At 37.9% G+C, this 14,101-nt stretch overlaps 1 protein-coding gene across 3 annotated transcripts; it reads left to right on the top strand.

Moving 5' to 3' along the window:
- Positions 1 to 21: 21 nt before the first annotated feature.
- On the top strand, positions 22 to 13,972 carry LOC124303147 (uncharacterized). 3 transcript variants are annotated; one of them, XM_046760024.1, is made up of 9 exons: positions 22 to 398; positions 549 to 3,572; positions 5,447 to 5,608; positions 10,003 to 10,380; positions 11,306 to 12,012; positions 12,148 to 12,334; positions 12,461 to 12,706; positions 12,932 to 13,166; positions 13,249 to 13,972. In XM_046760024.1, exons 2-9 carry the CDS (start codon positions 876 to 878, stop codon positions 13,281 to 13,283), a joined length of 4,647 nt encoding a protein of 1,548 aa, XP_046615980.1. In that variant the 5' UTR covers positions 22 to 398; positions 549 to 875; the 3' UTR covers positions 13,284 to 13,972. The 3 variants fall into 3 exon arrangements, with proteins under 3 accessions (XP_046615980.1, XP_046615979.1, XP_046615981.1); XM_046760023.1 differs by having other exon boundaries at positions 544 to 3,572; XM_046760025.1 differs by lacking the exon at positions 5,447 to 5,608 and having other exon boundaries at positions 23 to 398; positions 544 to 3,572; positions 13,249 to 13,971.
- The last annotated feature ends 129 nt before the right edge of the window (positions 13,973 to 14,101 follow it).

The following is a 14,101-nucleotide window of genomic DNA, read 5'->3' as shown; positions in this document are numbered from 1 at the left end:
ACGCGATGCAGTCGCCGCTGGGCTGGCAAGCGGGCGTGAAGTCGGTCGGCTTGTGTGCAAGAATCCGATCTGAATGTGACACCGCGAGTGCTGATTCGCTGTTCGAAAGGCTGCAGGCGGACTTCGCTTGTTTCTATCCACCGAGTTCTACGCGAAGCTGGCGTTTTTCTCGAAGTTCACGTCGTTGATAAACAGCTGCAATTTCGAATCTTTGAGGCTTCGTTCAACACGTTCAACTCACACGCGAGTCGATACCCGAAACAGGATGTTAGGCGGAGGGAGAAGACGGGACAAAAAGAAACAAGAGTGATATAAGAAAGAGGAAGAAAACAACGAGCCGTCTTGTATACACATTGATACGCATCAAAACGCGATCGTGCGATCGGGTTTCGCAATATGTACGTACGCACATACATATATCCATATTTTAATTAAAAACTAGCAGTACAGCTTGCAATGAGTTAACAATGAGGTAACACCGTGTTACGGATTAACTACTGGGCTTGCGAAACTGAGACGTCGATTTTCGTTCTTTCTCCTCAGAGCAGATGTAAGAAGACACCGAGCGACATAACCTCGAATCTAACGGGATGGAGAGCAACAGGTGTATAATAACAACGCTCGTGCGTGTGGATGCTACTGTTCCGTGACTAACTAAATGACGCATCTGTCGTAATTTATGGAGGATATTTTTTTTAAAGCTTTTTTTTTACATTCACATGTAATATTCATTTTATTTTTTTTAATAATTTTACGAGATATCTTCTTGCAAATATAATGGTTGTGAATTGTGACCTATAATATAACGATAATTGAGTGAAATTAGCTTCGGCTTCATGTACATATTTTAATGCGACGCACTAATCTTGCGCAAGATGTCTTATATTCAGCCGCAGAATTCTAATCGAGTTAATTCGATAAAGCAAAAATTCGAATCTGCCAGTCCAAGCCCGGAGAGGGATAATTCGAGTGAGAAGAAGCGTGACGACGAAAAAGTGAAGGAATCGCTATGCCGGACACTGAGTGCGTCTCCTGTTGTGCTGAGGAAGAATTTGAAGCTCCAGGTTACAAGGCAGCTCTCAAATCCTGGTAGAAATATTAAAAGAAGCCCTGCTTTTCGGGGAGACAAATTGGCTAGGACCAAGAATTTGCATTCCCCTACCAAGGAGAGGATCGTTTCGTTGGTCGATAAGAATGTCAAATTGTTCGAGGATAAACCCGAGTACGGTAAACTCGGTAAGGTCAAAAAGAAATCGAGATACAACGAACATGAAATGGGATACGACGACGTGGACTCGATCATGCTGTCCGATAATTTAAATAGAGAACTTCACGACAATGGCGGATATGGCAGATTGTTGCCGAGAGAAAAAGAAAAGCCAAAAGGATCACGAAGCCAGTCTTCGGAACGTTTGGGGAACAGGGAAATATCGCCTGCATCAAGAGCGACGAACGAGCAACGCATAGACTCTGTTAGAACGACCGTTATATCAAGACATAAAAATATATCCGCGATTTCTGAGGGGATCCGAGACGAGAACGATGACAGTGAAAGTCCACTGGACAGACATGAAATTAGGAAAAATAACAGTACCGAGGTTTGTCTCAAACTTGACAAATTTACGAAGAACGGTGTCGAGTACACGAAAGTAATGAAACCCAAACATAATCAATTCAATGAACAGAAGACGAATAACGATGTGTCAACGCATAAATACAGCAAGGACAATGACAACGAGGATTATAACGACGAGATCTGCGATATCAGGGAAGAATTATCGAGAAGAAAATCCAAAGTAAGAGAAAATGACAATGAATCCTCTCCACTTGCTAGTAAAAACAAGTTGTTTGGAGTAGCAAGTCGACATTCTAAGAATAGCTCCGAAGCAGGTCGAATAATTGACTTGTTTGCAAACAGCAAAGATTCTCCGTCGGCTCAAACCAACCTTGACTTTGTTCCTGTAAAAGACATTATTTTAAGAGACAAAAGACATAATTTAACATCGAGAAAATCTTCGATACTTGGCGCATCGCCACCAATGTTCGAGAACAAACTGACCGACACGTTGAAGGCAGCTCTCAAAGCCCCTCTTCCTTCTGGACCACCGCCCAAGAAACCTCCTAGAACCTTTGCTCATAGTCCGACAACGAACAGGTCTCCAGTCGACGACTACGAAGAAGTAAATGGGTTCTGGCAGAAGAAAAAATTTGAAATCAATCAGAGTGTGGGCCAAAATGTTTCTGATACAACAGCACAAAAAATAAATAGTTTCTTGCACGATGCTGGCACTCAGCATTTGAAGAGAAGAAATTGTGTGAAGAACAGAAAGGATACTCGTTTCAATTACCCTAATTCAGGTAATATTGAGCACAGCGATTTTCCTGATCAGGAAAAAATGCCCAGCGTACCACAGAGAGTTCCAACCCTGGACAGCCTTTTATATAGGATAAGAGGTCGAAGCGAAGAATCCTCAGACGTTATTAAGGATGTCGATAATTCAACAGATTATGAGCCTATCGCTGTGCCTGATTTAAACAGTGAGAATAATATTTCGATACCGTTGTCCAAGCTGTGCATACAATCGGGTAAAGAATCAGATGCCGAAAAGAGTTTCTCACCCTCAGATTCTTCTCCTGCGAGGGAAAAAAGTTTTCCGTCAACTGGTGCCCTGAACGACTCTGCATCGTCTGAAGAAAACTCAAGTTCGCCGTTGAACATTTCTTACTCACCTAAGAAGTTCAAAACGTCACCGATTAGGTCTTTCGGTTCATTGAATTCAAGATCAAGGACAAGCAGGGATTCCAAGGAGATGTTGGAAAAGTTGGAGCATGTTTTGATACAACATCAAAAAGCTTGCGGTCCAAGAGTAATCGTCCCTCGGCAAGATAAAACTGACCTCGGCATTACTACAAGTCCGAAAGTGAAAGTTGAAGTTGAAGAAGATACCGAAAACAGCAATGTTACAAGGCACAGGGAAATATTTCAGAAAACATTATCTCGAACTTTGGAAGAGGGTGGAAGGCTTGGGCCTCTACCCAACGTACCCAGTGCTCCGGAAAGGAGCAGAAACTTAGGATTCGACTGTTTACCTTTGCTGAACTGTGCTGGAAATTCTAGTATCTATGAGCAAATACAGAACCCAGATTTCAAGACTTACTTAACTGATACTAAAAACTCTCGTTCCAATTCCCTGAGAAGATCTGAAAATATTTACAGTAAATTTGGCCATGCTATTACGCATAATTCACAATTCTACGTCGCTGATAGCATGGAAAATTCACTAAATTTTACAAACCCCGATCCATACGACACTTTGCTCGTCAGTCCAGCGTCAAAAAGATTGTCATCGGAGTTGACAACGTTTTCCGACGCCAAAAAACACGTAACCAACGCTTCGAACAAGGAGGAACACGTTTACGCCGAACCCTTTACCTTCAACAAGAATTTCAGCACAGATATCACGGGATTGAAATCAGCCACGTCTTCTCCCAGAGTCGAGAGACGGTTTGGCATTAATAAACGAGAGGATAGTCCGAAAAGTTTCCCAAAAGGAGCGGAGTTGCATTACATGGTAAGATTGAGCTGCCATCTCTGACGTAAATTTATTTATAGTATGTAAGAGGAAAGAAAATTTGCTAACGTTGTTTTACCAATATTTCGGTGATTACCGACATTATTTCCCGAATTTGATCTTTTGGGTCAGCATCTTTTAATTCAATTTCACAATTTATTATTCATAAATATTAAAAGCTTTTGTTAAAAGTTGTATAAAGCCAAGTCAACAACCCTTTTTTTAAAAATGTTTTAATGTTGCTCGCCATCTGGCAGTGCATGAACTCGCAACATGCAGCGTATAATTATCATAAATTAGACTTTGAGCTCAGGATATTTAAACAAACTTCACATCTTTGTCATGAAGCTGAACGCCAATTGCGATGTTACGATTTACATGGCTAGGCTTCCACTTTCAAAAGCTGTCGTCGTAATTTCGACGTAAATTTTGTAACCATGTATGTTTGATTTCATTCGATTTAGATCAACCGTCTAACTTCTCCGGGCAGTGAAATTCGTTGCATAATAGTAAATTGCGAGCGCATTAGACTCGAACGATTTTGTGGGAAATTTACGCGTCGGGTTGTTCAGTATCACAAAGACGATAATAGACTCCGTTCGTGTAACGGGGTGTACGGTTCCACCGTTAATCATATGCAAATGATCGAAGCAATGTGGGAAAATTCTATGAGCGAGAATGATTCGCGTTCCAACGATGTTCTACAACTCTGTTATACAATCATGTGGAAGTTAGGAACGTTATTGTAACGATTCGTGCTGAGGAAAAACCGTAATTTCGCAATTTTGGAACTTATTTTTTTACGATCACGTTGCTAACTTCAACGATTTTTCTTAAACATACATCGTTACTGTAACGTTACTAACTTCATCCTCGTATTTCACGTATATACGGTCATTTACTCTGCAGAAAAAGTATCCACGTGTGTGAGTAATAATTGTATTCGTTAAAAAGTTGTTAAACTTTGCAATAATTTGTATATCAGCGTCGTGAATTACGTGTGTACGTATTTTACAGTACATTTATTTGAATCAATACTGGCCTTCGATTATAAATTATGTAAATTCAACGGCACTTTACGTAACACGGTTGATTAACGAATCGTTGGTAACGTTACGGTTGTTATTATACTTTTTCAACGATATTCTTATTTAAATATTTTTTCCATGCTGCATATCGGCATAAAGTAATAATTTGTGTATGAGTTTCAGTGCCAAGGCTCGTACCTAAGTCGATATTTACAGGGAGGTTCATTCGTGGCTGCAAATTTGACCTATCTCAAACTTATATTTAGCCGTGAGTCGGCACAACTTGGCACTATAGTTTTCGTTCGTTATTGACCCATAAGTTATCGATCGTATTATACATATTAACACGCACACACAGGAACGACAGAATAGCTTGTAGCAGTTCAGTGTTACCCTTGGAACAAAGCGAAGCTCGCATTCGAACAAATTTGCAAGATATAAAATACACAGTGACCGCCGCGCTACTATGATAAATGCAATAATAAGTATCGTCGATAACTTCGATGACTCAGACAGACAGGCGGTGTATTTTCAAATAACCATACCGCAGTAAGTGGATTGAAATTGTACATCAATTTTAGGCTATTCACACCGCCGGCGTTCCAAAAATTCTTGCCTTCCCAACACCTGTGTAATTACAAGTCCACTGAAACTGTCTTAATATGTATGTATGTGTAATTATACCTGGACACGAGTCTCGCTTTCCATTAAATATTCGTTCTCGCTTCGTTCAGCAATTTCATACACTTCGGTAGCTGGATGTTTCATGCCGTTCTACACTGTCGTGTAGTATGTACCTATGTGCGTATATTTTTTTATTATAATCAAAACCGTGATTGTCCGCAGTGTACTCCCATACCAACCGCTTGCGTTGAAACCAACAATAACCATATTGAAAATGAGTTTGCAATGACGAATAATCGTCATGAGAACAACGTCCCTAAGAAATCGCTACTCAAGTTGGCGATCCTGACGCGTCCTTCGCCCGACAAGTTTGATAAGACCAAGGTGATTCATTGATTCAATTTTATTTAAATACATTTTTCAACTCTCAGGTCTCGGTTGTTTTTCCCAATCATTTCTTCATTTCTTGCTTTGGCTTACGAAAACTTGTAGTTAACTGTTTCTACGCTACGGTTTATCAATACTTATGCAAATGTACACTTCAGATCATCTCTTGTGTAAAGCCTGTCTATTTCCAGTGGGTACACAATAATTACTCTTCGAAAATACATACATAATAGGTTATCGTAAACAATCTGAGTCAGCTGCTGTTTAATATTTAAACTAGATAAGTATTTCTATTTTGTTCAGTCTTTAGCAGAAGAAAGGAAGATACAAAGTAATGAGAAATAATTTCACTTTCTTCTGTAGCAATCGGAACTGAATATTTATGAGTGCCGAATAGATCCTTATTATATAAAGTCACAGCGTTATATATTTTCGTCATTTATTTGTTCCAGCCTCTTCGTATTCCCCGTTCATTGCGAAATCGATACCTGAGAGTTCACATTTTATACTTATTTCCAAAATTGCGTAACCTTTGGTTTCCGATTTTTCTTCGCCTCTACCTTCCTTCCCTATCGCTTTGACTGGATGCTGCAAAAGTATCTCTACTTAGACGGTGTAATGATTTTCTGGGGAAATCATTTGCTCATTAATCATTATAAGCTCGGTATGGTGGTGGTTATACAATATTACATGGTGATGGTTTAATTATCTTAATATTGTGAGATTTCGTAGTTTGTGTTACCATTATACGATAACGGATATTTGTTTTTCTACTTTATTTATCAAATTTGTTTCTTATATTTCCTGTAATAACAGTAATGGCGTTCTTCAACGTAGCTGGTTTTACGTTATTATGTGACGCTGTTTAATGCTTATTATTGCAGACAAACGTTTCTCGTAGTAGACGTTGTACATTACAGAAGAAAAATCGTGTATCGAAAAAACTGCGTCATCAATTATAAATTCTTCTAATTAGGTATGAGAGATTATAATCTTCAATGGGATAAAAAAAAAGAGATGTGATATTCCGGGTGGCAAAAGTCGGAAAAATCCCAGGGAACTTCATGAATAAATCTGGAAAAGTAACATGGAAGTTATGTTCATCCGTTGGAAAAATTTTCATTTTTTTTCGCAACTATCGAATGCCCTGTACTTCTTGAACTTAATGAAAAAGCATATTACGAGTCTTCTGTTTCCTCATTCTTATACATTTTCACTCCCATCCTGATAATCCGACCGTCGTACAGTTTACAGACCGCAGCCAATATAATTACAAGAACACGGATTCAACCAACTCTTGAATTACGCAATATTCATCGTATTATTCCTCATTGTCAGATATAAACTTATTTCTAATTAGTCTGTTTGACACTACGGAACTACTCAGCAGTATTCAATTATTTTTCTCACTCTTTTGAATTTTGTCGTCTTATCTTTGTTTCAAGTGAAAATTTTCCATCGTATCTGCAGAATACTTTCGTCGGTGTCATTTGCACTTTTCGCCACCGTGCAAAAATTCAAGTAAAAACGGGTATAAAAATAGATCACTGCCATAGCAGCTGTCAAACATTTGACTGGCGATATGCCGGCACAATCTCCGATGGCAAACCTTATGACAGATTTCGGTTTACGTACAACCAGGGCGGTGGCATCACGAATTGATAATATTGTGAGTAGGCTTAATTCTTAATTTTTTATACCGCGTAGTATGCGATTTATGCTTTTCTCGATATCAGTTACTGGGTGACAAAACTGGTAAGTGATTTTCGAAGACAACCGTTGATTCGTATATTAAAATGGATGTAGTTTGGCGACACAAGTTCCGTACGCATCTCATCTCACTTCAAACGATATTACGTACGAACTTACCTATTATTTCCGTTATTGTCACGTGTCAAAAAGGGTTAACGCGATTGGTATTGACCTTTCTGTGTCACGTTTGTGCCGTACGTACAACGCATATTTCTGAATTACTGGTCACACTTTGTGTTATACTTTGAGCCCACCAACGATAGAGACTGAGAAGAGGCACAGGAAGAAGTTGCTGATACTGTATTGTGACTCACGTGGCTTCCAGTGGTTTGTTATTTATTGTCAAGTCCGGACTGACGCAGGATGAGCTCTATGCGTATCCTTCGAATTGAAGTTAGTGAATTCATAAGAAATTTATAAATTTGTACTGACTGATCACAAGACGTTCACCGGTTACTTTAATCGTTCCTTTCGGAGCCTAATTCGTTTCCAATGTTATATTTCGATCAATGTGCGTCACCGCGCGATAACATGTACAGTGTCAGAATCTCCAGCCATATACCTTATTTTTCAACATGATTTAAGGAAGCTTGAATTCTTCAGTGCAGCTTGCATTAACTTTCTCTTATGTTTGTTTGATGTGGATGATTGTGAGTCTGCTGAAATTCGATTCTTTGCAATTGACATACGACGTATTTACTTTTTGGATTATGTACTGTAAATTTTGAGTACAATTGATAACGAAAGTTTACACCAAGAATATAATTTCTTGGACCTTGAACAGATTACGGAAATATAAACAAAGAAAGAGCGAGACAGAGAGAAATATCGTTTGCGGTTTTATGTGACGTAATTCTTAAGGCGAAACCTTCGATTAAAATCGTAAAAAGTGATGCATTTTTTCCCTCTTCAAGTTGCCTCGTGTCCGATACACTCAGCTCCATACGATTACCTCCGCAAATTGCTTCCACGAAACCTTTATGGCTGTATCCGTTGCGCGGCTATCGACGTGTAAACAATTGTTCCGAAGCTTGGATATACGCGTTACTCGGTGACATGTAACCTGGTTCCTTGTTGCGTCAAATTTATCCAGACGTTGTTGGACCAGTATAATATTATACGGCCGTGCTTCGGTTTTTATACAACGGTTAGCACGATTTTATTTTTTTCTTTCCTCGTATAAATCACGTGACTAACAATAAATAGTATTTTAAACCGTTTTGTAGACCACTTCCCATTCCGTAAATTTATAGCTAAAAAGTGTATGTGATGGTCAGTTTTACACGTGGCGGTTGACCGGCGCTTTAAATAATGTCACATAACTAAAATCACGTGCAGTAATCGTCGTCAAATAATTTTGCATCGTTTAATGAAATTCTAATAATTCGATTCACGATTTCTGTCTCACTTATTATTAGAATACTCACAATCAGAAACGATATGTTTATTTTTATCGATATGACGATTAAATGTGCCAAAACACATGTTTCTATTATTTATATCCAGAGGATTATTGTTTTTGCCACATTTTGTATAATTAATTTCCATTTATTTATTCATTGCGTATGTACGTACTTTTATAATGTTTTACGCGTTGTGCTTTGCATTATAGATTTGCCAAAATTTATTATTACCAAGATTTATCCTACAGTTTTCTATTACGTCCATTTTCTATTACGGTTTTGTCATTATCACATGCATTCTTTTTCCGTTATAATAATCTTTTGTATGCTTCTGTCTTTTGTTATCGAAAGTGTTTGCTTATCGTTCACGATACTACACGACAAGTGATATTTTATGAGGATACATAAAAAATAAGTGGGTACTTGATCGTAACAATTTCTGTACCACGTACTTATCGCATATAAAATGGTGAATAAATTTTCAACAAAACAGTTGGGAGAGTTTAGACTCGAAAATATTGCTTGATGCGATTTTGTGTTATTCTGTATAGCGTCAAAAATATGGGAATCATTTGTTCGAGTATCATCTTCAGCATGTAATGAATAAGTTTGTGTAATACATTTGAAAAAAAAACTAGCTGCTACGTTTAATCTTTGCAACATGTGTATAATACAATTCGATTTTGTAATGCGTATATAACTATATATATATATATGTTACACATTGGTTTGGAATGATTTTCTTTGGGCTCTATGTCAGATGCACCGCAATCCTACAATAGTACTCATTACAAAGTTACATGCTTAAGTAATTTTTCCTTTCGTATCGTAGTTGGTATCTGGTCGTAATTGGCACTGTCGTCCTTTCACTTTAAATTTTGTATCGGTATTATTGGAAGGGATATAGTAAAGATTATCGAGATCCATATAAAGATGCTTTCAGAATGAGAGTTGAGTAATTTTATGTGTTTGGTTTGACCGTTACTGACTATCCGATATTCGAGGGGATCAGTGAAAGGAATCTATCTTGTCATTTGTAAAATGTTGATGTTAAACTTTCTATCTATAAATGAATAACATACCTTGACGGTGTGTGAGTAAAAGATAACGCCTGAAATAATATAAAAACAATGATCACGAATGAATCGTGTTCGTACACTAGCATATGAAAAATATAAAATCAATATTAATTTTGGCAAATTTTTTTGTTACAACGTAAATTTAAATACATTTTAGATAGAGCAGTTGCTGGATCAAGCATTCGGCCAGCCGGTTATGGCTGGATCCCAAACACCGACGGATTCGAATACTTCGTCTGACACCGACTCTTTGGCCTCATCGACCTCGATCACGGAAGAATACTCGACCTTCAGTGAAAAACTCCAGGTGTTCAAAGAGAAGCAGAAACCGTTTCGACCGAGCAAAGCGGAACTTCACAGAAGCCAGACTGATAAGAGGAAACACTACGTTAGACGGGTTTCATCAAAGTTTTCGGAACGCAAAGAAGGTCCCGTAGTCAGCAAACTGGTTGATAATCTTTTCGAAGTCTGTCTCCTGGTTGAAATTAATCTTAGTACCAGGAAACCATACGTTAAGGATCAATATCCGATACATGTAAGTTTAGCGATTTAATTGACAACAACTGTAAAACAAATTCGCTATTAAGAAGTCAAGATAGACTCGGGGTCTTATCGCCACGACTTTTTTTTAATTCAATTAGCTTGACACCGAAATCAGTGTATAATTTTGTTCTGCGGAAAAGATTTCCATTATCAACAATCCTAAATGTTTTTTTTTATTTCTTCTTTTTAATCGACAAAGTTGCTATCACGGTGGCTGGACACATTACGAACGTCTTTTTTTTTATACGGTATACAACATACGAGTTAACTACTTTTGATTGCTTATAAATCGAGGAGCATAGTTCGGTAATCAGTTTGTAAAAAGAAAAAATATCGAAAAAACATCCGTGGTCAGTTTTAGAATATCTTAAATTTAAAATTCAATTATTTTCACGGAATAATCTGTTGACTTTACGAAGATGACTTTTTGCAGAGAACGGTTGATATCCTTTTTTATATTAGTAAAAATAATTTAAAAAATGCGCCTGCAAACCGGTTTATTTCCATATTATTCAATCTGGTTTCTCACGAAACAACTCGCAGATCAACTGAATTTCGATGACGAACCCGTTTGGAGATAATTAATTTACACGTTTTATCGTTCGTTGCGACTTCAGTTGCGAAACTTTGAAAGAACCTGAAACAATCTACAAAGCTTGAATTTGTGTAAAATTTAATACACGAGCTAGATTCGGACAGGTTAGAATTATTTAGGCTCGGTTCAGATTTCAAACTACAAATGCCACGCAAAATAATAAATTTCTTTTGAGACTAAAGATACTCATCGTCAGCGAGCTATGTAATTATCAGGCGTTTTTCATTCGTCCGTAAACTAGTTATCGCAGTTTTCAGCGATACCGTTTTACCATACCATATATTGTATTTCTAACGCTCCTCCGCGTAATCTTGTATTGCAGGCAAAACCCCCGGCATGGATAGAGTACTTCTGTTTTCCCGACGGACTCGATTGGCCACCTTTGGAATCGGATCAAAACCTGGCGTACACGTTCGTCTTGACGGACGAGAAAGGAAATCGGAGATACGGCCACTGTCGTCGAGTCAGGCCAGAAGGAGCACCCGTTTGTCTACCTCTGGCATACTGCCTAATCACGAAGCACCGGGCGAGTGGTTTTTACGCGAAACTCTTGGATGAGCTCGAGTCGCGGCACGGCCAGCCGGATGTAGCGAGGCGAAATTTTATCGAGCAATTATACAACAGCAGAATGCCGGAAGCTGGGCAAGTGCTGAGGTTCAAACCCATTGTGACCGAGACTGAGGAAGATTGCGACGGGTCATCAAGCGGCGCCGATAGCCCGACGTTTAACAACAACGTTGTTCTTGGTAACAAGTTCACGAATTCTTACGGCCAAACTCGCAGCATAGGTATGCCGAAGCTCACCACCGCGGCCTTGTTGCATCATGAAAAATCCAAGGGTACCGAAGACTCTTTGAACGATCGGGAATCCACGAACGACGAATACACCATAGTTAGACTCGATGATCATCGACTGGAGGAAAGGGATATGAGTCAGTTATTCGACGCGGTTTCCGTCAAAGTGTTGCTCCTTCTCTTCGCAAGTTTATTGCTCGAACGAAAAGTCATTCTGATTTGCAGTAAATTGAGGTGAGCTTCAATTTTTGAAAGAAATATTGACGAAAAAGATATTCAATTGCCAACGTACTTAAGTTCAGAATTTTTCCGAGGACTTGATGAGCTTGTTATTAATTCTTGTTCCTTTTTTTTTTTTTTGCTTTGCAGTAAATTATCGTCATGCGTCGAGGCTCTGCAGAGTTTACTCTACCCGTTTAACTGGCCACACCCGTTTGTACCGATTCTGCCTAACATTCCCGAATTTTCTGAAATCCCACAAGCGCCATCGCCGTTTGTTATTGGAATTTTGAAACAAAGAAATGGAATCACTATCGAAATAACGCCGATGGAAGATGTAAGTACAATTTACCGAAACGGGTGTCGTCGTAGCATTGACTAAACTCGAGTTTTATTTTGCGAATTGTCTATTAAAGCTAAATAATGTGACCGCCTCTGTCTAACAATTGGAAACGTTTTTCAGGGGATTATTGTAGACCTGGACAGTTCAAAGGTAATCTCAGCCGTTGGAGATGAGTCTTCCATTTTACCATCAAGACTTCAGAAGGGACTGAAATCAGCTCTACAATTGGTGTCTAACAACACCAAAACCGGTGATGGTTCTAGAAACTTTTTAGTTTCTGAAGCATTTTTAAGGGTCTTTGTCGAAACTTGCGCCCATTGCGATTCACACATTGTCACTCAACAAGATGGGAAAATCGTCTTCGAGGTACGTACATGCTTGAACGGCAGTTACATAAAGGATAGAACTGTCTGTATTTTGAATTAAATGCTGTTATAATGTGATCGTCTCAATGATTTGCTAATGTGAAAACTAAATTTTATGTTGAGTATCATTTATTAATTTTCTAAACACATTCATCGTCTAAATTCGCATTGTGGTATAATGAAAATATAACACGGGCATTACATATTTCTGACTTCGGTATTACAGAAAGAGTCATTTGTAAAGGCTGGGCCATCGCGTGGAACTCAATACTTCCTCGAATGGTTTGTGGAAACAACGATGTTCAATCAGTTTATACACGATCGAATTTTGAAAATGGAAGGGTTGAATCTACCTTGCGTAGATCATATGAAGTTATTTGACCAAAGGGTGGCTGAGTATTCGAAAGCTGCTGATAAAAATTCTCAATCAAAGAAAGGCTTTGGTAAAAAGAAAACCCTGGGTAAGAGATCTTATATTAAATTTGACCAAAACTTGACACCATGATGAATGAAATGCAATGTTTGGATTTGTTTTTGTTCCAGGTGACCGATTCAAAGACTTAACTAACTTTAACTAGCAGCAAAAACAAAACAAATTGAGATAGAAGAAGATTTTCCAAAAAGTCGCTTCCCCATCGAGACTGTGTCAGCCTACAGCTTAACGCTGTATATTATTCCAGAATATCTAATTACCAGAAATATTACAAGTAAAATTACTTCATTTTTTTTTTATCTCGTGTCTTAAAGTGGCATCTTGTAGCTTTAATTAGTTTAAGCGTTGGGCTATATTTGTACAGACTGTTCTCATTCTATAGTAGCCATTATTAGTGCCTTCCGTAAGTAGTGATATGTATGATAGCAGTGATATAGGATGATATGATAAAATGTAAGTAGTAGGTAATCAAATGCATAGTGGAAAATCAAAGGCAATTTAAGATATAGTATAGAATACAAATGATGTATACAAACTTATAGCCAAAGTATATTTTCATAGACGGAATGAGCATAACAAAGGTTAGTTTGACCAGTGTTGAAAAAACTCTGTTCCCTTTAATTAATTACTATTATCATACTCAAGTGGCACAATGTTTTTTACCTGATAAATTACGCTAATTGTAAGTGATGTTAATTTTATTATTATTATAATCAGTTTTTGTTTTTTGTTATTGCCATTACTTACTCATACTGTGATTATTTATTTCATACTATTCTATCCACATGTCCTTCTTTGTATACATTCTATAAAAGAAAAACTGATTTGCTATATGAAAATAAAATGTTGATATCATAATGTCTTCTTGTTTATCTTAGCGATTCGATGGAACATATATACACTGAACAACGGTTGGAAGATCGTGCTCTGAACATTTACAGATAAATCTTGTAAAATTACCGT

Source organism: Neodiprion virginianus, chromosome 4 (assembly GCF_021901495.1).
Source record: "Neodiprion virginianus isolate iyNeoVirg1 chromosome 4, iyNeoVirg1.1, whole genome shotgun sequence".
Lineage (NCBI taxonomy): Eukaryota > Metazoa > Arthropoda > Insecta > Hymenoptera > Diprionidae > Neodiprion > Neodiprion virginianus.
Note: the sequence above shows the minus strand (reverse complement) of the source record. Positions and strands in the feature narration are given on the sequence as shown.